At 40.0% G+C, this 24,166-nt stretch overlaps 1 protein-coding gene across 1 annotated transcript in view; it reads left to right on the forward strand.

Annotated features, from left to right (window-relative positions):
- Nucleotides 1-23,206, forward strand: part of LOC121956683 (vesicle-fusing ATPase-like) — a 38,964-nt gene extending 15,758 nt beyond the window's left edge. The window contains 20 exon segments of the mRNA XM_042505040.1: nt 3,506-3,591; nt 5,935-6,034; nt 6,608-6,647; nt 7,738-7,904; nt 8,010-8,117; nt 8,832-8,907; nt 9,738-9,893; nt 11,396-11,595; nt 11,674-11,706; nt 11,709-11,841; nt 13,040-13,114; nt 14,187-14,374; nt 15,088-15,183; nt 15,540-15,696; nt 15,961-16,094; nt 16,679-16,825; nt 18,180-18,314; nt 18,739-18,852; nt 19,480-19,535; nt 22,493-23,206. Of these exon segments, the coding sequence (XP_042360974.1) occupies nt 3,506-3,591; nt 5,935-6,034; nt 6,608-6,647; nt 7,738-7,904; nt 8,010-8,117; nt 8,832-8,907; nt 9,738-9,893; nt 11,396-11,595; nt 11,674-11,706; nt 11,709-11,841; nt 13,040-13,114; nt 14,187-14,374; nt 15,088-15,183; nt 15,540-15,696; nt 15,961-16,094; nt 16,679-16,825; nt 18,180-18,314; nt 18,739-18,852; nt 19,480-19,535; nt 22,493-22,514 (2,223 nt within the window). The 3' untranslated portion in view covers nt 22,515-23,206.
- The last annotated feature ends 960 nt before the right edge of the window (nt 23,207-24,166 follow it).

A 24,166-nucleotide genomic window follows, 5' to 3' on the forward strand; every position in this document is an offset into this window, starting at 1 on the left:
CAAGAAATTAGTTTAAAAAAAAGTTATAAATTACCTGAAAATAAGCACCAAAAAGAGAAGTAAGAACAGGGAAAATAACCCAAAAAGTGCTCAAATGTATATGTATTATGTTAATGTGTATGTATTAACATAATCTCAAAATTAAAATTATAGTAATTGTAACTATTGTTTTCTGGACATTTTCATATTTTTGTTTCTTTAAAAAAAAAAAATAGGTAATTTTCTTGTGACATTTTACTGATTTTTTTCCTAATTTGTGGGACATTTATTCCCACGTTGCCTTTTTCCCCTGCTCGGGTTTCGAAGGGTTAAATAGCTTGTGAAAGGCGTCTGAACGCAGCAAAAGAAAACTGATGCTGATCCAGGTTTAAAACAGTAAAAAACAATATTAACCGTATAGTTATGCTTCTAACTAGATCACGAGTGCAGCACACTCATGAAACGTCGTCGCTCTGAGCTTTAAATAAACCACATTATTTTCGCTGTTTTCTGGGTTACCCAGATGCTTTCTGGGAAATCCTCCACGGGATGCAGCCTGCAGATAAACATGGCTATCATGCATTTATATAGCAAGTATTTCACGACACTTTGGCTCTTTAGGGCCCTGTCTGTCATCCAGATTGATTTTTGTTTGCCACTTTAATGTCCCTGCTGAAAGCAATACTTCCCGTCTCCATCAACCATAAAATGTTTCTCATCATGTTTCACATTTGTTTTGTGCTCCACGAGAGGACGTTTGCAGCTCACGCCCTTTCCATCAGAAAATGAGTTTTCTTCTTTTTTACTATGTTTTGCAAACACTGTGAACACTTTGGAGTATTTGAACTCGTCAGAGTAGCGATGAACACAACCTTTCTGAAGTATGAAATGTATATTTTGTTCTCATACGTGCCAGGAGATCATTGTCCTGATGCATATAAGCACTGATGATGTGTAATATATAATATATGAGAAATACAGGATTATTTTTGATGTGCTGCAGTTTGAGCAGTTATATTTATGTCCACATGTTCAGAGACAATTCAGAGAGAATCGTCTTATTCTAACAAGTGTTTCAGTCAGTGGACAGTCCATAATAAATTTACTGGTTTTACAACGTTAAAGCTGCACTAATCAATGCTTTAGTATTGATGATGGATCAGTTATAGCATGAGTGATAATAAAAGGGCTCCATGTTGATAAAACTATCAGCTGAGTCTGCAGGGTCCCTCAGCTTTGCAGAGCGTTGTAGCGTCTTTCAGCTACTGACTTTACTGTTTTGGTTCACTCTCATCAGATTTTCTGTTTAGCTACAGCTGTTTCCGAAAAAAAGAGCCTTGTAAACTATCTGCACAGCACCAAGAAGCATTATGAGACATTAGTAAGGTAAACACAAGAGCTTAATGTTTACCTCAGAGCTGGTGGAGACCAAAACAGAGCATAAACAGCTCGTTTTTATCCCAAATATCGCCACTTTTACAGTAATTCCAGGATCAGATCCACCAAATACCACCTGTTGCGTCTGCATGATACACCATCAACGTCAAAGTCGGAGTTAGTGCATCGCATAACTCTTCATAAATGATTTATTTTAGTCTTAGAGTAATTTGTGTCATGGGGTCGACAGGAAACTGTGACTTATTTTTTAAAAATTTCTATGGAAGCGAAACATTTAAAAGACTTTCTGTTAACCCTTTTAGACCTACGTTAAGAAGACATGGCCAAAAAAATAGTAAGAAATGTACTCGATAAATGATCTGAATTTCATGATGAAATCCTCTTAATAAAAAAATTAATCCGACTAAAGATAAGAAAGGGGAAAACGTGGTATTTGCTCTGGGCGAGCGTCCCCTTTCCGTCCTCTGACACGGCGGTCTCGCTCCGTCTCACCTCTGTCTGCTCAGACTACAGAGAGCAGGTGACGTGGGCAGAGAGCCAGCACTGCAGTGTTCCCACCTGTTTGTCTCCGTTAGCTCCGGACACCCACTGTCTGCGTCTTCTCCGGCGCACAAACACAGAGCAGAACAAAACCACAGCGCTCTCATATCTGTCTTCACGTTTCTTCCTCTTCTTTAAATCCTTGTTTCCATGTGAGTGCTGATTTATGAGAATCAACAGGTGGCTCAAGTACCGATGGAAAAAGAAAAAAGGAAAAAATTATTAAAATTCATCCTGCTGGCTGTAAAAGGATAAAAGGATAAAAAGACGGATTGAACACCTTGTTAGTAGAGCTGCAGCCAGCAGGCAGGTCATTAACTCGACTTGCTGTAGTTTCTGGATTTGGCTGAAATTTGAAATGGTGATTAAGCGAAACATCGGTTGGTTACTGGAGTTTTTTGGCCGTGATCTGGATCTGGAGTTTCATCTGTGAAACAGTTTTTGTTCTCGGTCTGTGGCTCCTGATGAGCAGACAGTTTGGCTGCTGAAAAGCGTCTGTGTGCTGTTTTGATGCTGAGGCTGCAACTTTGCTTGTTGCCGTGACGATGCTTTAAGTTTGTTTACGTGTCATCTTTATAGATGAACAGATCCTGTACAAAAACACGACACTGTGAGTTAAGCCCGGTGTACTCTGGGTGATTTTGGGCGGGGTTAGGGTTCGATCATCAGGAAAGAAACACAAAAATATACAAGTATGACAAATCAGCAGTGATAAATATAATCCAAGGTTAAAAAACATAGTAAGACAGAAGTGAACAAACAAGGAAACAAAACAGAAGCAAGAGAGAGAGAAAAAGAGGTCTCTAAATTTCTGGCATCTCCCCTGCTTGTTTTTTTTAAACTCTTTTTTGGTTTGTTTATTTTATTTTAATTTATTTATTTTTATTTCCAGGTAATTTCAGTTTTGTTTTTGCCCTTTTTTGTTTTTTACATGTACAACAAAGCCAGTCCTTCCAGGTTTCAAAGGGTTAACAAAACAGTTGAATCGCGTGTCAGATTAACCTTTGCTGCCTCGGAGGGACACCTCCAGCCGGCAGTAATTTCAGGTTTATCGTCACGGGCTCTGTGTGATTGCTTAATGCAGTTACCATGGTTACCAGTTCAGGCTGCAGGGATGTGTATTGGAATTTCTCGATCTGCTGAGCCCTGCGGCTGAATATTCGCACCTTTCTTCTTCTCTGGTGCTGCAGAGAGGGCCGTTCTGCAGAGACTCTCCAGTCACGCTGAAATGAGAATAAGGCAGCGTGGGCCTGGATTACAATTATGACATAAGCATGAACACACACACGATTATCAAAAAATAAAAAATGAAAAGTGCATTCAATTTTTTCATGGCTTCACTGTGCTGTTTTATCTCTTTGAAGTGATTATATCACTCTCTTCAAAGCCGCCAGACTCCATTAACAAAAACAGTAATTTTACCTCACGGCACACGGGAGCTGCGGCTCAACTAGATTGTTGGGTTTTATGATTTTTGGAACCAAAGAGTACAAAATGACCATGAAATGAAGTATAAAAAGTGGGTGAAATGCACCAAACAGTCCCTAAGGGTTAAACATTGCTCTTTTTCTCCTCTCTGTCTTTGCAGACCATGCAAGCGGCGCGATGCCCGACGGATGAGCTGTCGCTGACTAACTGCGCCGTGGTGAGCGAGAAGGATCTGCAGTCCGGACAGTGAGTAGTCATTATCGCCTCTTCATCAACGCGCCTGTCAATGCAGGCACACGGCCGGCCGTCTCCAATCATTTTATCATTCGTCCACCTTCTCAGCCATCACTCAGGCTGCAGGACTTCCACTGTGTGATTATCACAGTTTTTTAGCTGAAACCTGAGTGAAGAGGCTCAGTCTCAGATCAGAAACATGTGAGGCAATGAACAACTTCACAAGAAGCCACCCAACATTAGCAAGCAGTTAGTAAAAAGGTAAAAGAAAGTTACTGGAAAATTAGCACATGAAAAAAAGAAAAACCAATAACGAAAAAATAGTTATAATACAATTAAACAAGAAAATGTCTTTGGAAAAAATGCAAAAAAAAAATGCAGTTAACTTTAAAAATATAATTAAAATTAAATAATTGCTTTAGAAAAATTATTGTCAAATATTTTTCTCTCTCTGTCTCTCTCTTTTCTGTCGTTTTTAACTAATACTCAGTTCGTTTTCCTGTCATATTTTCCTTATTTCTTGCAATTTGCAGAATATCTCTTGCCAACTTGCTTGTTGGCCCTTTTCAGCCATCCGTTAATGATTGGATGAGAAATAGCATAGAGAAAATCAGAATCTGCTGCAGACAGCTACACACACCCCTTCTTTTCTTTTTTTTCAGTCTGCATTATTTTGTCCTTGTCAGCACTTTTTGTGCCTCTGTGAAATTAAAGCTCCTCCAGTTGGTTTTGCATGATGAGCACTGAGACAGTTCAGATGTCCTCGTGTTCCTGCTGCCTTTTTGTCTCTGTGTGTCGCTCATAAAAAGAAATAATGGAGTTGAGCTGCTGACAAACAACAGTTTCAGAGACACGACACGCTCGCTGCAGCAGCGAAGCATCAAACAGCTGGAAATAAAAAGCTTACAAAAAGGAATCAGGTGAAACATTAATTGATAAGAGCTCACATCAGACGTGTTTTAGTGGAAGCCAGGTTTCAGATCTCAAAATAAACATGTTATCTAAGTTTGTCCTACATTTTACTGCCATGGCAACTGCAGCCTCGCCGTTATCATTCAGTGCCACCGAGCGGTGGTGATGTCACCGCCACCAGCAGGAGGCTGTGCGCTCGCCTCACTCAGGAACAGCTCTTTACTCAGGTGGAAATGACATTTTCTGGTGATGAGTGTATGCAGATTATCTGCTGCGAGATACTGTAATTTTCTAAAGTCACGACTCAAACAAGTGTCTGTCGTCGCCTAGCAACAAGGTGACATGAATGTTGGAAGTGAAGGCGTTAATTACTGCAGTGACGTCATGTGATTCATTCCTATGCAACGACATTAAAAGATGGTTTGACTTAAACTTCGAAAGGTAACAAACGCTTGTTGAAACAGAGGAAACATGAGTAACACTCACTCTTATTATGTTGGACTGCTCTTTGCGAACTTTGTCTGCTGTTTGTTGCAAAATCAAGACAGCTTAAAAAAAAGTCAAATATTCTGCAGAGAAATCCCAGACCCGAGGACATTTTACAGTCCGTCAGGTCATATCCCAGAAGCTGAGAGGGAAACACTGTCAGTGTGTGTGGAGGTCATGCAGCACTGTGTAATTAGCCTGTTTCACAGGGGCATTATTGAGATGTGATTTCTTAACTCTTAGGAACCGTTTGGCATATTTTCATTTTCACTCTCCATGTTGTGATAACTGTGTGTGTGTTGATGCATGTGTCCTAAATGTAGTCCAGATTGTGTATTTGAGTGTAATCAGTGAATTTGCAGCTCAGCTCCTACAATAAGTCTAAAATACACTGTGGAAACTAAATAGTTACATTCAGACTGTTCAGGTCCAAAAATGCTCCATTGAAACCCATTCAAACTGACATTTTTGATCCCACAGCCATCAGAGCAGAAAAACAGGACTTGTATTATTTCTGGGTGTCATTCTGGGCTTTTGACTCTGAATTTGTCATTTTGACTATTTTCCACCTGATGAGGTCATTTTGACCATATTTGGCATATGGAGGAAATACATGCTATTTCCACTAGGTGACCTGTCACAGTCAATGTAGCGGCTAAGAAAATCTACTTTGCCTGTAGCATATTGAAAATAATTCATTTTTTGTGGGGGCTTTCCATCAAAAAACCTGGCATTTAAAGGATTAAAATTCTGAAAATTAATGCATAGTTGATATTTATGATTAGGACTGACGCTGGTTAAAAAAAACCTCAATGAAAGTAGAAAACCATATTAATGTCAAATATTTTTTAGAAACTGATTTTGAAAAGCCCATTTTGTGCGCAGAGCGATGCGAGTGTGTGTGATGATAGAGTGGCCCCTAAGGGGTGAATAACCACCTGTGTCCTGTGTCTGCAGACATGTGACTGTGAAGACCACGCCCAACCACAAGTATGTGTTTACAGTGAAGACCCATCACACTGTGGCACCTGGGAGCATCGCCTTCAGTCTGCCGCAGGTACACACACACACACACACACACACACACACACACACACATTTTCCTCATTTCTCTTTACTTATCCCTTAATACTTTTCTCTGTTTACTTACCTCTCGTACCTTAAAGGGATAGTTCACCCAGAAATGAAAATTCGGTCATTATCTCCTCCCCCTCATGCCGATGGAAAGTCGGCTGAAGTTTTATAGTTCACAAAAACACTGACGGTGTTTCACGGTGAAAAGGCGTCGCACTCATCTCCCAAACAATTGAGGCAAATAGTGAGCAGGATCCAAGTGTCCTGAAGCCCCGACATGCCAACTTGTTTTGAAAAACGTCACTGTCGTCATGTTTTTAGCCTTGTTTTAGCCGGTGGTTCCGAGTGTTGGAGCTGTGATGCATGTTTGTTTTTTTGTGTTTTTTTTCCTGATACAAACGTTTCTTTTCATCTGCATTAGTGTGAGTAGATAATGAATGAATTTTAATTTTGGGTCAAAGCTGTTAACTTCAGTATCTCTCTCGCTGCTTATCTCGCTTTTTTAATCTCTTTTCTCACCTTTTTACTTGCCTCTCTTTCTACTTCTCTCCTGTAGAGGAAATGGGCCGGTCTGTCCATTGGCCAGGAGGTTGAAGGTACGCCATTTGACAATTTAAATGTTGGTTATTAACTCTGCTGACAGAACAATCGAGCCCTGCCGGCCCTATTTACTGTTGCTTTTTCTTTAAAACATTATAAAAAGATTGAGGTTGCAGTGGGGGACTCTGTCTTGTCTGCCAGAAGACAAGAGCTCATATTCTGAGCAGAGGACATAAGACGGGTCAGTCGCTGTCCTCTGGGCCTTGTACAGACTGCTCGTGTACGGACCTGAGGGTCCGGTGTTCAGTCCTCCCCATCACCGTCATGGCTGAATGCACTAGATGAACAATTGTGTTCATTTTGAGCTGCACAGTTAAGTTTCCACACTATGCTGACTGCCGGTATCTGATCAAGCTCTCCAGAACGGCCGGATAAAATAAGGCCCCTTTCACACGGCGCATGTCAGGAGCGTGTCAGGAACACGTCAGGAACACGTCGGGAACACGTCGGGAACACGTCGGGAACACGTCGGGAACACGTCGGGAACACGTCAGGAACACGTCGGGAACACGTCGGGAACACATCAGGAGCGCGTTGTGCAGGAGCTGCACGACTTCATGAATCAGAGAAATTTGTGCTCACAAATATGGAAATACAGTACTCGTATCTGCAGGCAGCGACGCAGCAGCAACGTTGCAACAACGCTGCATGTCTGAACACCACAAGCCTGAAACACGCTGCAGTTAGGCGAAGTCACGCACTTCTGACGCGCGCTGTGTGAGGCGGGCCGAAAACCGTGACCCTCTGGTCCACGCTGCGTATGAAGCAAAGTCTCTGCTGGAAACGATTACACAGACTTTCGACGTGGACCTTCCAGCTGAAGGTGTCGTCCGAGTTTATACAAATACTTGTGCGAGCAGACCGGGCTGATGTGGGTATCATGTATGATAACAGCAGTGTGTTCCCCCACCGATTTAGGGTCCATCATCGTCTTAATTTAGATTTAAATGAGACGGTTTGTGTCTCACTATTGCACAAAGTTTTCAGTTTGGGATCGATGAGCTGACGGACTTTAGGATCTCGAAAGCGTGCTCGTCTGATCCAAGATGTTGCGTTTACTGATTTTTTTCCCGTCTGTCCTTTCAGTTGCCAACTACAACTTTGACAAGTCCAAGCAGTGCATCGGCGCCATGACGATCGAAATCGACTTCCTGCAGAAGAAGAGCACAGACTCCTCCCCCTACGACTCGGACAAGATGGCCGCCGAGTTCATCCAGCAGTTCAACAACCAGGCCTTCTCCGTCACCCAGCAGGTTCACACTCACACTCCTCACAGTGTCAGACACACACATTTTGCTTTGTGTTTTGCTCTGACGCCGCTCCGCAGGTTGTTTCATTTTTTTTCTCTCTCGTCTCAGCTCGTCTTCAGCTTCTGCGACAAGCTGTTTGGTTTGGTGGTGAAAGACATCGAGGCCATGGACGCCAGCATCCTCAAAGGCGAGCCGGCCTCGGGAAAGAAACAGAAGGTAACCTGAGCGCGGCTTCAAACAGCCGATCTCCCCTCAGCGCATCTCCTGTGAACCGCACCGCCGCACAGTAGCCGCTCTGTAATTAAACTCTCATTAAAACACATCAGAGAAATGTTGAGCTCCAGAAATCACCTGAAATCAAGGTGAGCTCAGCGTCACAGGAGCAAACTCTGATCAATAACCCGCCATATGTTTACCACACACTGCTGCAGCGCCGTGAATCATTAATCTCACGTTTAAGCATCATCTCCATCCTCATAAACATCCGCCTGACAGCTGCCGTCACCGCAGAACAGAAGAGCTTCCCGCCCCGCTTTATCGCATCATTATTTATTTATGCACATTACTGAGGTAAAAAAAACGGTTTAAATTATATTCATCTATACATATAAATGTATGTAAAAAGGCGGTTAATCTAAAAAATAATAAATCAAGCAAAAGTATGCTATTGCACAAACACATGCACCGTGCACGTTTTAGGGCCACAGTGCATTCATGTTCTGCATGTTAACACGAGTCCTCAGCTGATGCTTTGATCAGGACATATTTCAGCAGACGGCCTCGTATATGATGAACCGTATCTGAGTCATCGGCTGCAGAAATGATCACAGGTCTAAAAACACACACGGATCATTTTGTAATGTTGGAGGTGAATGAATAAAAGTCTGAATGTTCGCTGAGTGCAGACTGTTTCTGTGTTTCCTGTGACAGATCGACTGCGGGCTGATGGTGGGAAACAGCCAGGTGATTTTTGAGAAGGCCGAGAGCTCCTCCCTCACACTAGTCGGTATGCTCCTAATTTCTCAGAACCTTAACCCTTTGAAAACCAGAGCAAATTAGCTTGATTTAAGTAATATCTAATTATCACCTCCAGCTAATTTCAGGTCATTTCCTCCTCACCTTTTACATTTTTTTGCAAATTGACAGACATTTCTTGTTGTTTACTAAATTAGCTTGATTTCTTTCAAAAGCATTGGGACAAGGCAGTGAGCAACTTCCTTTTTACTTTTTTTTTTTTTTTTTTTAAATATCCAATCATCACCTACAGCTAATTTTTAGGTCATTTTCTGCTGTTTTGCAATTTAAGGGGAAACTTCTTGTTGCCAACTTGCTCATTGCCTTTTTCCCATGTTTTCAAAAATAAATCAAACCAATTTTCTCAGGTTTTGGAAGTTTAATGACCTAAGGATCTAGACTTTAAATATATATTTGGTCAGAACTTCTTTTTCTCTGTTTTTCTTGGCATAATTTTAAATTTAGGTTAAGTGCAGCATGAAGTATTTAAAAGTGAATATATTTATTTATTTATTTACTTATTATTTTAGATAAATTTCTTTATTTGAAAAACATTCATCATTTCATGTAAACTCAGGCAGCTGCGTGCAGCGCTCCTGTATCACTTTCCTCCACACGATGGCGGTAAAAACACATTAAAGTGTTTTCTCACTGATGTGTGGTCCTCCTCAGATTACCAGCTGCTGAGAAAAAGCCCAGGAAAGATTTAAAGTCCAAACGTTAATGTTAGGAGTTTTAATGTTTCATTGAGCTCATTTGAAATCCCAGTTTTCTTGAAATAAGGAACTTTTTTGTGTGTGTTTCTCTTGTCTGTTTCAACAGGAAAGGCAAAGACTAAGGAGGCACGACAGACAATCATCAACCCCGACTGGAACTTTGAGAAGATGGGAATCGGAGGTCTGGACCGGGAATTCTCCGACATTTTCCGCAGAGCCTTTGCATCCCGAGTCTTCCCTCCGGACATCGTGGAGCAGATGGGTGAGACACTCGCGTTGTTTTCACTCCTTCCGCCGTCCTTTAACCTGCCCTTTAACCTGCCCTTTAACCTGCCCTTTAACCTGCCCTTTAACCTGCCCTTTAACCTGCCCTTTACGAGCTGTCATTACATGAAATTTAAAATTTCTCTGTCCTCATATACAGTGTGGAATGTAACTAAGTACATTTACTCAAGCACTGTATTTAAGTATGAAGTTTTTGGTGTGTTTCTTCTTCTTGTTTCTTTTTTTACTTTTTGAATTTTGCTTTTTATTATTATTTATTTAGATTAGCTTAGATTAGCTATAGAAATTTATAATTGTATTTTTTTTCTTTTTATAATTTGGAAGTTTTTTTTCAACTTTTTATAATTTAGGGGTTTGAGGGTGCCACTTTATACTTTTACTCCACTACATTTACTACATTTATTTTGCAGCTTTAGTCACTTATGATTAAGATTTTGCATAAATAGATAAGAAGGGTTTGAAAACATTACTTGAGTAATCAATTGGTTCACAAAAAAATAACTTTAATAAGTATTTTGATGAAAAATCTTATTCTATTTTTTAAAATAGTTTTTAATTCTATGGGGTATTATTTTCATTTTTGTTTATAATTTTGAGTTTTTTTTGGATGTTAATTCTTCTTCTTGTTAGAGTAATTTCTGGGTGTCTTTTTTTACTTCCTTTTTCATTCATTTTTATTTATTTATTTTAACTTTTGAAGTTGTTTTTTTTTCTATTTTTTATTGATATTTTTTGTCCTTTTTAAAAAAAATATTTTTTAGTGCTAGGGTTTTCTCCTTTTTTTAATCTTAAAGTTTCAGGTGTTTTTATTATTTTTGTAATAACTTGGGGGTTTAGGGATGTTTTTCTATTTGTTTAATTAAATTATTTTTGGTTGTTTTTTTTTTTCCTTGTTTTTTTCATTTTTTTCATTTTCAGTGCAGGACTTTAACTTGTAACAGTATTTTCACATTGTGGTTTTAATACTTTTACTGAAGTAACGGCTCTGAATACTTCTTCCACCGCTGCTCGCTGACATATAAGTAATGCAGGTTCTTTCCTTTCGTCTGTGAACGTGATTATAGAGAAAAAACTGATTTTATTTTCTGGTTTAAACATTTGTTTTGCATAACCTGACTCTGCGGGTGCGGCGTATTCCCGCCGGCGGCAGAATGTAATATTCAGTAATGTAATGGAGGAAACAGGGTTAGTCGCAGTGCAGCAGAGACACACACACACACACACACACACACACACACACACACACACACACACACACACACACACACAAGTAAGACAATAAATTCATCGCTGTTATGATTCATTTTATTAATCTGCTTTCTTTTCCCGCTGGCTTTGAGCACTAAACCATTTTACAACATGAATACATCTTTTCCTCTCCTGTCTCCTTCCTTTCTCTCTCTCCTCTCTGATTCTTATTGCACGTTTCATCTTCCTCTCCTCCTCCTCCTCCTCCTCGTCCCCTCTTCCTCGTTTCAGGGTGTAAGCACGTGAAGGGCATCCTGCTGTTTGGGCCTCCTGGTTGTGGTAAAACACTGATGGCCCGGCAGATCGGAAAGATGCTCAACGCCCGCGAGCCAAAGGTCGTCAACGGCCCCGAGATCCTCAACAAGTACGTGGGAGAGTCTGAGGCCAACATCCGCAAACTGTTCGCCGATGCAGAGGAAGAGCAGAAGAGGGTGAGAGACGCTCGGCGTGCTTTTCTATATATTCTGTAACAACCAAATTCATCCTTTCTAAACCCGACCTCTCTGCAGCTGGGAGCCAACAGCGGCCTCCACATCATCATCTCTTCGATGAGCTGGACGCCATCTGCAAGCAGAGAGGAACGGGCGCCAGCAGCACGGGCGTGCACGACACCGTGGTCAACCAGCTGCTGTCCAAGATCGACGGCGTGGAGCAGCTGAACAACATCCTGGTCATCGGTCAGTATTTATATGAATACTATATGAATGTGTAGGCATGTGTATACATGTACAAAGTCAGTATATGTGTACACGCAGTGCATTTAGAGTAGTAGTCCTTTTACATTATCATCTGGGTAAGATGAGTAGGAATATTTAATTATTATTTTTTTATTTTTAAATTTTATTTTATTGTATTTTTTGTAATCATCTTCTTGTCATACTTATCTCCGTATATTTTAATTTTTTAATTCTTATATTTTGTTTGTTTTCTTTTCTTTATTTATTTATTTTTATTCATTTATAATTATATATATTTTTATTATTATTTTTAGCGCTCTCACATGTGCAGCACTTTGTGCTGCATTTTATAAATGAAAGGTGTTATATCGCTCCGTGTCTCATCCGGCCGCTCGCGCTGAGCTCTCATTATTATTACCAGGGGCAGATGTAATGTTTTGGGGGCCCGGGGCCACAAGCACATGAGCTTATTTTCAGCCTTTCTCTAACTGTGAATGTCGGCAGGCTGTCGGCAGCTATAGGAGAAGTAGGCCGACTCAAAAGTTTTTAATTCCTGAGTAAAATGATTAATAGCACAGAAGTTTGACAGAAGCTGAAGTCAGAGTCCTGCAGTCAGGAGAGGTTGGCCTATTATCAGCACAATGTGCTTCAATTTACCTGAAGTTTGTTTCAGATGGAGCTTTTCATTTTTATACAATATAATATATATAATATAATCGTGAAGTAAAATGTTCAGTTAATGGTGATATTGATTTTAGGTTTGAGGCTCGGACCTTTGCTGGGAGGACATTTTAGTGCCTGGCTCTCTGTGAGTTTTAGTAGAATAGGTCCTCCAGTTGGTGATGCTGTTCTACAGTATATTTGTCATGTTCAATGTCTGACAGAAAATAAATATTTAAACCAAAATGAACCTGATGATATCTTCATATCTCACTGAGGAGTCAAAGGAACCTTTAAGCTCGACAGAAACAGTGATTTGATGTATATCGTGATATATATCAATATCGACTGATAAAAAAATATTGTGATAAAACTTTATTCCATATCACCCAGCCCTATTTGAAAGGTTTAAAATACTTACAAATGGCATCTAAAAACTGTGCAAGAAAACAGTTTTTAAGGGTTAAATAATGTTCGTTTGATTCTGCGTCCGCCCTCCTTCCTCCCTCTCAGTCTGTTTTTCCTCTTTTCTCTGCAGGAATGACCAACAGGCCCGACCTGATCGATGACGCTCTGATGAGGCCCGGCAGGTTTGAGGTCAAGATGGAAATCAGTGAGTGTTTAACGGGACTTCTTCCTCTCTCTGCCTTTCTGTTCAGTTTCAAGTCTTTTATTTTAAAATGAGTCAGATGACACAGAAATTGCTGCCTTCATGTGCTCCTCAGAAATATTGTACTTCCCAGTTGTGCAGCCGTAATTACGACATTCGCAACAAACATGAACGCTAGAAGTGAAAAGGTTGTTTTTTTGTGGTGGAAAAGGCAAGTAGAAAAAAAATCACCGCAGTCCAAAAACGGTCAAAATGTTGCTGACATCAAGTGTTTCTTTACTGGAGGGAAGAACAGGATTTATTCCTTGGAAACACGGTTTACATTGAATGGTTTGGATGACAAGTTTTGATCAAAAGTAAAACCAAGATACTTAAATGTTGTGACCTTTTCAGTTTTAACACCTTTTTATCGTAATACTGAAATACAATACAGTAAGTGTACTACTTTCATTTCCTGTAGTATGTATTTTACTTTTTATGTATTCACTGTTTGTACTGTTTAGCATTATGTTTTTTATGATCACATTTTTCTTTAGTTAACAATTAGTATATCAGATCACGTATATGCAGCCGTATCTCATACATTGTGCTCATTAACAATCAAAAAAAAGAAAAAAAAAAACCTCCCTCCCTTACTCAGCCCAGCTGCGTAGAGTGACCTGTGATGTCATATAATTTCACATTAATTGATCAATTTTAAAAAGAAGAAGGAAAAACAAACTCACAGAAATAAATAAATAATAAAATAAAAAAAAATACAAAAAAAATAATGAAAAAATCTTATCTGTATAATAATAGTAATAGAATAGAAATATTATATATGTATAAGCATTCCTACATTCATATACATATATGTTATGTTTTTAATCACAACATGGTGCCAATAAATCAGCGTGGAGTTGAACAGGGACTTTCGTATTCGTGTCACATTCCTAATTTTCTCTTTCATGTTGATTTCCTCCTCTGTCTCTCCATCCTTCCCTCTCTCCTTCTGTTCTCTCACATTTTTTCCACCGCTCTTTTCCGTCCATCTTCTCCTCTCTCCCTCTCTGCGTCCTCCTCGTCTCTCCTCCAGGTCTGCCTGATGAGAAGGGCCGTGTGCAGATCCTCACCATCCACACCAACAAGATGCGAAATTTCAACCTGCTCGCCGCCGACGTCAACATCCTGGAGCTGGCGGCAGAGACCAAGAACTACAGCGGCGCCGAGCTGGAGGGGCTGGTCAGGGCCGCCCAGTCCACCGCCATGAACCGACACATCAAGGTCCTCACACACACACACACACACACACACACACACACACACACACACACACACACACACACACACACACAGAGCAAATATTCTCACATGAGGGCTGGGATGTTCTGCAGCGAGAAGTCAAGAGATGTGTCCAATGTGATGTGTGTTTTTTTTAAAATTATTATTTTTTTAATTTTGTGAATAATATTCACAAAAAAATAAAATCACCAGTTCAGTCAATTTCTTTTTTTTGGATGTTCTGTCTTCTTATTTAGTAGTTTTTTATTTTATTTTTTTTATTTTTTTTTATTTTTAGATTTTTGTATGTTTTTTCTTTTTCAAAAATAATAATATATGATTAATAATAATACTTTTTTTTTTTTTTTTTTTTTTTTTATACAACTACAACAGCAGGGCACTCAGGCTGAGTCACCTTCTTGTTTTTAAAAAAAACATATTCATAACATTAAAAAACAATACACACAAGATTCACTATCTTACAAACAACTCTCGCTACATGAGTTTCTGATTTTATTTCTATATTATTTTAATTGTGTAAATCTTTAAATCTGAGAAGCACTTTGTGCTTAAGCTTAAAAGTGCTATATAAAAAAAGATTAAATTCTTATTATTAATATTATTATAATAAACTGAACTCGGTCTCTTTAATTGGTGGAGTTTCCGTTAAAGCTGACATTGTTTTGATGCAGTTATATGTGTCTCTTCTCGTCCAGGCCACGTCCACAGTGGAGGTGGACATGGAGCGAGCCGAGAAGCTGCAGGTCACCAGAGACGACTTCATGGGGTCCCTCAACAACGACATTAAACCAGTACGTACCAGGTCTCCTCAGGTCTTTCAGATCTCCTCAGGCCTCCTCAGGCCTCCTCAGGCCTCCTCAGGGCTCCTCAGGTCTCCTCAGGTCTCCTCAGGCCTCCTCAGGTCCCCCAGGTCCCCTCAGGTCCCCTCAGGCCTCCTCAGGCCTCCTCAGGTCCCCTCAGGTCCCCTCAGGCCTCCTCAGGGCTCCTCAGGTCAGGGCTCCTCAGGTCCCTCAGGTCCCTCAGGCCTCCTCAGGCCTCCTCAGATCTCCTCAGGTCCCCTCAGGTCCCCTCAGGCCTCCTCAGGCCTCCTCAGGCTTTAGAGTACAGTGTAATCCTGCTGCTCCTGACTCTCCCCTTTGCTCTGCAGGCCTTTGGTACGAACCAGGAGGATTACTCCAGCTACATCATGAACGGCATCATCAAGTGGGGCGACCCGGTGACTCACGTGCTGGATGACGGCGAGCTGCTGGTGCAGCAGACCAAGAACAGTGACCGCACGCCGCTGGTGGCTGTGCTGCTGGAAGGTAAACAACCCGTCAAAATGACAAATTCAGAGTCAAAAGCCCAGAATGACACCCAGAAATAATACAAGTCCTGTTTTTCTGCTCTGATGGCTGTGGGATCAAAAATGTCAGTTTGAATGGGTTTCAATGGAGCATTTTTGGACCTGAACAGTCTGAATGTAACTATTTAGTTTCCACAGTGTATTTTAGACTTATTGTAGGAGCTGAGCTGCAAATTCACTGATTACATTCAAATACACAATCTGGACTACATTTATGTCTCAGGACCCCCCCACAGTGGAAAGACGGCCCTGGCGGCGAAGATTGCAGAGGACTCGCAGTTCCCCTTCATTAAGATCTGCTCTCCGGACAAGATGATTGGACACTCAGAGATCTCCAAGTGCCAGGCAATCAAAAAGGTACGTGCTGCCGAGGGTTAACCCTTCGAGCGTGTCGGCAAAAAGAGAGGCATTTTTCATTTAACCCTTTGAAACCTGGATCCTCATCACTTTTCTTGTGCTGCACTCAGACACCTTTCACAAGCATTTCAAACCTCTGAAGCGCGAGCAGATTGGTTTGATTTATTTGGAAAAAACACGGCAAAAAGGCAATGAGCAACTTGTCCCGAGAAATGTCCCGCAAACTGCAAAAAATAATAAAAGGTGACGAGAAAGAGAGAAAGAAAATTATTCTGAATTTCATTTTTAAAAAAAGCCTGAAAACAGTATTCAGAATTATTAAAGTTATGTATTTGAAATCTATTTCTGTGCTTCTTTAGGGGTCATTTCATTTCCTTGTTTGCTTTTTTCTTTATTTGTCATTTCTTTTTTTATTTCTTGGTAAGACTTTGGGTCATTTCTTGTAAAATTACTCATTTCCTTCTTCTTATGTCTTTGAATCAGGTCAGTACACGCAGGTTTCAGAGGGTTAGACACCGGCTGTTGTCTGTCCTTTGTCCATGTCCTCATCAGCCGTCCCCCCGTCTCTTTGTCCTCCGTCTCAGGTCTTTGACGACGCCTACAAGTCTCAGCTCAGCTGCGTGGTGGTGGACGACATCGAGCGTCTGCTGGACTACGTCCCCATCGGGCCTCGTTTCTCCAACCTGGTGCTCCAGGCTCTGCTGGTGCTGCTGAAGAAAGCTCCGCCAAAGGTCAGAGGTCATCATTCTTACGAGGCGGGTTTCCATTAACCCTCAAACGCCACAAATTGAAATTGCGAATACGAAATACGCCTAATGGAAACACACGTCAATTTCAGGAAAAAAACTCCCGTTTACTGCAAAAGTTTTCACGCTGGCATGAGGTGAAATTTCAGATTTGGCAAAACTGCAAAAGAAACACTTTTTTTTCGCCTTTAAAGCTCGTACGATGTGTAACAGCGGGCGGCGGTGATGCGACTTTATGGATGAAAACCCAAAAAAGAAGAAAAACGAAGTCATGTGACATCCTCCAAAACACGGCTCGGTGTGTGAGGACGGAGGAAGAGACCGAGATCTTCTTCACTCTGATCCGAGACGAAGAAATTACGGCGATATTAGAGCGGCTTTAGGATGTTAGGATATTTTTCAGATTTTAGGAAATTTCAAAGACTTTAGGAAATTTGTCGGATTTTAGGACATTTTGAGCATTATAGGATGTTTCTAGGATTTCACAACATTTATTTAGGGTTTTAGAACATTTCTAGGATTGTAAGAATTTTCCAAAGATTTAAGGACATTTCTGGGATTTTTGGACACATCTAGGATTACAGGATGTCCAGGATTTCCAAGATAGTTTCCAAGATATTTCCAAGACTTTGGAAAATTTCCCAGATTTTAGGATCTTTCTTAGATTTTAGGGAATTTCTAAGATTTTCGGACATTTTTAGGATTTAGGAAGTTTTTTGGATTTTAGATATTTTAAGTTTTTTTCTATTTCAGCACAAATCTATGATTTTTTTGACATTTGTAGGATGCTAAGAATTTTCTAGGATTTTTGGGGATGTTTTTATAATTTTAAGGTATTTCTTGGATTTTAGTAAAGTTTTAAGGATTTTATGAGGTTTCTAGGATTTTAATTCATTTCTAGGAGTATAGGATTTTAGTACAGTTAAAGGATTTTTGCTTGTTTTCATGATTTTAGGACATCAGTGTCTCAGCTGTGTCCTCTGTCGGGGGTGTGGGGGATCCTGCTCTGGCGCTTTTTTTGATCAACAAGCTCTATTTGATGCTGTTTTATGCTCTCTGACACCTTATGGAGACTAAAAGTACAAAAACAATTCTCAGTGTCAATCACTTTATTTTTATTGTGAATTAGAAAACGTCAGGGGGCCACCCGGCACCCCATCAGGGGCCAGATTTGGCCCGCGGGCCGTGAGTTGAGTATCACTGTGATTAGAGCTCTCTAACACTCACAGTCATGAGTGTTACGCTTTGAATAATAATTCTGCATCGTGGAGATCAACTGGAGAATTTTTCGTGCGTCGTAATTAACAGAAGGAAGAATAAAGCGTTTGTTGGTCTTCAGGGTCGGAAGCTGCTCATCATCGGCACCACCAGCAGGAAGGACGTCCTGCAGGAGATGGAGATGTTGGACGCCTTCAGCACCACCATCCACATCCCCAACATCTCTACTGGAGAGCAGCTAGTCGACGCTTTAGAGGTATACACACACACACACACACACACACACACACACACACACACAGGCTTCACTTTAATGTAATCAACACATTCGGTTGCTTGAAGGTAAAGATTGTCCGGACAAGGACACACAGATGAATGTGTTGAATTATACATAAACCATCCGGCATTCTCAAGAGCGCGCGCACACACACACACACACACACACACACACACACACACACACACACACACACACACACAGCCTCGACTGTGTACTCTGTGTTTGTGAGGAAAAAGCTCCATTCACTAAAGGTAGAGAAAAAAGTAAGGGGCAGAAACCTAATTAAAAGATCTTTTCACCGGCGCTCTTCCTTCGTTTTGCTTTTTTCGGTCGCGGGTTTTGAAGGCGGCGATGAAAAAGGCTCCACCTTTCTTTTCTGACGTCTTTGTTGTGTTTGCAGCTGCTGGGGAGCTTCACAGATAAAGAGCGCGCCAGCATCGCGCAGCAGCTCAAAGGGAAGCGAGTCTGGATCGGCATCAAAAAGCTGCTGGTGCTCATCGAGATGTCGCTGCAGGTACGGACGCACGCGTCACCGGTGACATGTTAGACAGCAGATTTACAGGAGAGAAAAGAGGACTGCAGGAAATGACACGGTAATTGGGTATGCAGGCAGAGTCAGAATCAGCTTTAAAAAAGTCAGTGTGAACACATTAAAGGAATAAAAATCTTTTTTTTTTATTATTCTGAATGTACAAACGCAGAAATAAACAACATCAGGTAAACATTTAACTTCTCTGTACAGAAATAATTAAATAAAGTATTTATTCATAGAAAAAAAACTAATTTATTAGAAAAAAGGGAATATTATCAGAGATTTTGGAATCAGAAATTTGTGGGGAAAACCTCAAAAATTCTCTGAAATTAAAGTAATAAATATGAAATAAAAAAACTACTTATTTAAAAAAATAAGTTATAATGAATTTGTGGGGGAAAAAATCCTCTGACCATTGTCACAAATGTTTGTTTTGAAATTGAAAAAAATTATTTTGAACGTTTCAAGTCAAGTTTTGTCAAAAAAAAAAAAGAAAAGAAATTAACAGTTTTTCTCAAACTGTTGAACTTTTTCAGTGAGGTGAGTTCTCGTGTCAGCAGTCAGCTCAGTGTCTGTCCCTCTGCTCTCTCTGTCTCTGCGTCTCTATAGATGGACCAGGACTACAGAGTGTCCAAGTTCCTGTCTCTGCTCAGAGACGAGGGGGCGTGAGTACAGCCGCTCTGCACCAATCACAATCATTAACATTTCTGTCGTCCCGCCTCCTCTTTTATTCGCATCTCCATCTTAATTTGCTCCTTAAACTTGTTTTCTTTTTTGTCAGTTTGTTGTTTCCATAAACGTATTGACTGACTCCATTAATGCTGCACACACACACACACACACACACACACACACACACACACACACACACACACAACACACACACACACAGAACAGACAGGCAAACCCCCCATCACTACCTACTGACCTTAACGGTTTTTTCTGCGATCACCAGGCTGAACGAAGGCGATCAAATCCGAATTTAAGCAGTCGGTCTCTCTGGCTGAGCTCCGGTAAGATCAACAGCAGAACCACCAGACTAGAGCCGCTAGTTAAATGTGCTAAACCTGTAGTTCCCCCTTAGATACCAAACTAGTATTTACATTTATTTCCCTGTTTTTTTTTTATTGCATTTTTTTAAATGGTATTTTTAGTGCATTTCACTGGAAACACACGTACAGGTGATTCTTCAGCTGTTGTTGTGTCCCTGTCAGAAATTCATAAAAAAATCGCATTTTTTATTTTATTTTTCTCACAAGTGCTTGAAAACCAAAAGTAACATAGAAAAATTAAATCATAAATTATTTATAAAAGTGTATAAAAGTGGTCTTTAATGTGTGTTTTTGCTGTATTTCCTTGTCCCTGAGCAAGATTTTGGTAATTCCACGCTGCTCAATTATTAATCTAATGTTGATCTGATAGTAACTGAAATTACAGATGACACTTCATGCCCAATTAATTGAAATGTGTTGTAAGATATATTCATAATTAATGTTTCCACAACACTGTACAAAATGTAAATTCTAAAAAAAAATACATATATATTTATACACATATATATGTGTGAATTTTTTATTTATTATTTTATTTTTTCAGTGTTTTTTTAATACTTGGTAGGGTTGCACAGTCATAAAAAAACATTGGAAAACTCAACGAATTTGCAAATAGCATTTTCCAGGCCTGGAAAAGCTTTTGAAAATGAAATATACCTTGACAGTTTTGGAGGAAATTATGCACATTCATTTCACAAACCTGTTAAGTAACATGCGATGTGTTCAAGGTCTGTTAGAAATTTGAAAATCCAATGATAATTTCTGTTTTTTTTTTTTTTACAGTTTCTGGCTGTGACAACTAGTGTCATTTTTGGTGATTTTTAAAGAAAGCATATCACCAAAATACTTCATTTAAACATGTATTTTCTATTTTTATTTGTTTTATTCTTTTTTTTTTTTTGCAAGAAAACATAACAGTTTTGGGGAAAAATTGTCCTTGAATATGTCTGGGAACCCTGTTTTTTATTTCTTATCCGTTGAGCGTGTAGTTTGTTACAGAAATTTAGGTTTAAGTGTCACTTAAATACTCTCAGTTATATTTTAAGGCTCTTTGCATCTTCATCTTCATGTCTGTTTTTAGCTAAAAGGATCTTTAAACGGGACGTTTGACATTTCTACGCCCGGTGCATCTCACACACAGTCTGCGTCTGCCCCGACAGATCACATAATCATTCAGAATATTTATTGATTTTATAGAACATGACATTCTAAATGTCATATTGCATTTTTTACTCCCCCTCATCAATATGTTATTGTTTTAATCAATATTTTGACTCATTGTAGCTCAACTGTGTTTATTTCTGAACATCTGTGATTCTTCAGAGTGTTAAGATTTTTTTAGCATGTTTTAAATTTTATATTTTGATTATAATTTTAAGTCCTGCAGGTTTCAGGAGTCAGTTGCACCCCAGCCGACTTCTTATAATCTTTTTAATGACAGATGCAATCTGATTTAAAAGCATTAAATTTAAGTGTCTGATTCCTGCAGTCACCCTGAATCCAGAGTCGATGGAGTGAAAGCCTGCAGGGCTCCAGTGAAATCTTTCAACAGTATTTTTTTTTGGATGATGTGTCGGAGGTTTCGGGCTTGCCGTGGTTCGGTATTCTGGCGCCCCTCCGTACACAGCGTAGAGTGCAGTAAAGTTCAGTGAGTGATGCTGTTCTGTTGTGGCTCTCTTCTTGTTTTATAGCCGGTTAAAGCCAGCTCGCCGTTTTTTATTTTACTCAAGACACCGCCCAGCGTTGTGCTGGTGTTGTGTGAGTACTCTGGAGTTGATAAAAATGGGCACTCTTAAAGGGACAGTTCACAACTTTTGGGTTTGGGTTGTTATGTTTTCATAGTCAACGTCACAGTGGACGTCAGTCGGCTGTAATCAGTGGACGAGAGGAGCAGCTGCTGCAGAAGCCAGTGAAAGCAAACTTGAATGTTTAAGTTTCACTTTCACTGCATCTGATGTTCTGCTGCTCCGTCTGTGCCCAGAGTACGCTCTGCACACTGACAGTGTCGTACAATCAATGTACCAATCAATGACCAATATATTTTATATATATATATATATAAATAGTGCTACTAATAAACAGTCCAGCTCCAAATGTATAAAATTAATATGTGGCAGCAGATTGTAGAATAGATAGATAGATAGATAGATAGATAGATAGATAGATAGATAGATAGATAAAGAGAGAAAGAATGTCTACAAATTATATAATATCAAGAATATACTAGAAAAACATGTAAATTTACCAAATAAAAGTACAAAATACAAAATGTAAAAAAATATAAAATATTATGATGTTGTCTCAAATCTGTTTAGCTGCGTCCTCAGCAGTACTTTTTCTTCTTCTTCTGTGACGGTATTCCAGCCTGCGTCTCCAAACTCGGCGCGTGCCGCCTGACATCCACTGTATGTTACACACTGAGTGACTGTAGTATATGTACTATAAGCACCTCGTAAACTCCACTTCAAAAAATGTGAACTGTCCCTTTAAATGGGGAGCGTTTTAGTGAGGAAGTACTGCAACACAACCAACAGGAAACTGAAAAAACTTCTGCTTTTTCTCCTTTTTAGTGATCGCAGCTTCTATGAGTAGAGGAGCTGGAGGATGAAGCATCGCGCCGTCAACACGCCGTCAGTGGGACAAAACGAGGAAGAGGAAAAGCAGAAGATGTCTTCCTCCGTCCGTCCATCCGTCCATCTAAATACTCACCCGTTCAAAGAGAGGAACACGCTCTCGGTCTCAGCATGTTTCTGTAGGCAGTACCGCCGTATCACCGTCCTCCTCCTCTTCATCGCCACCATCATCTCTACTTATGGACATATCACAGCAAAACTACTGGAAGTCGTACTGTTAAACAATCTGTTATCTGTAAAGAAAACTGCAATAGATGATTGTAAAAAGTGCTGTTTTGTGCATCGTGCGTAAAAAAAAACAACAAAAAAAGTATGTTTTCAGCTCTAGTGTTTGTTGTATTTGTTGCATTTCCTTCGTCCTGCTAAAGATAGTTAGTGTTAGTACGAAACGTGTCCTCACAAGCAGAATAAACACAACTGACACAAGCCATTAGAATATTTAAGATGTGAATCTATGAGAGGCTTTTAGTGAATATGTAGAGCAGTGACACTCAACTTACGGCCCGCGGGACAAATATGTCCCTGATGGCATGCCGAGTGGCCCCGCAAACATTTTTTCATCTCCGATAAAAAGGCCTTAATGTCCTAAATTATGAGAAATGTCTTAAAATCCTAGAAATGTCCTAGAACCCTAGGAATGTACTAAATCTGAGAAACGTCTTAAAATACGAGAAACATCCTTAAATCCTAGAAATGTCTGAAAAATACAAGAAATGTCCTAAAATCAGAAAGCATCCTGAAATCCTAGAAATGTTCTCAAATCCAAGAAACCTCCTAAAGTCCTAGAAATGTCCTAAATTCGAGAAATATCCTAAAATCTGAAAAATGTCCTAAAATCCTAGAAAGGTCCTAAAATCACAGATATGTCCTAAAGTCCTAAAAATGTCCTGAAATTCGAGAAATATCCTAAAATCTGGGAAACGTCCTAAAATCGTATACAGTATATGTCGGAAAATCCCAGAAATATTCTCAAGTCCTGGAAACATCCTAAAATCTTAGAAATGTTCTAAAACACTAGAAATTTCCTAAAATTGGAGAAATATTATAAAATCCGGAAAACGTCCTAAAATCTTACAAACGTAAAATCCTAGAAATGTCCTCAAGTCCGGAAAATGTCCTGAAGTCCCGCTGGCCCCTGGCTTCCTGTCGTTTTGTAAACGTGGCCCCTGAGGGAAGTGAGTCGAGCGTCTCTGCTGTAGTGGCTGTAAAAACGAAGCTGTTTCATGTGTGAATGTTAACCCTTTAAACACACAGTATGTTCATGTTCTGTACATAGTATATATAGACAGAAGCAGTATATCATGAGGATGATCCTTTAAACGACGGGTCTGTTTGGTTCTGTATCAGTATGGTTCTTCTTTCCCGGGTTGCTGTAACCGTGGACGTAAATGTTGGATTGTTGGCCGTCTGTCTGTGTTTGCGTGCAGTTCAGTTCAGTCGAGCTCGTGTCGCTAAAAAATCAGTGTTAACGATTAAAAAATATTCTGCACTTTTAACATCGAGTCTAAAGAACCTTCAGTATCTCAGCGGTGGGTGTGCATGTGTGGGCAACTAAACGCTGCATGTGTCCAGTGTGTCAGAGCGTGTGTGTGTGTGTGTGTGATTGGCAGG

The sequence above is a fragment of the Plectropomus leopardus genome, chromosome 17 (assembly GCF_008729295.1).
Source record: "Plectropomus leopardus isolate mb chromosome 17, YSFRI_Pleo_2.0, whole genome shotgun sequence".
Classification (NCBI taxonomy): Eukaryota; Metazoa; Chordata; class Actinopteri; order Perciformes; family Serranidae; genus Plectropomus; species Plectropomus leopardus.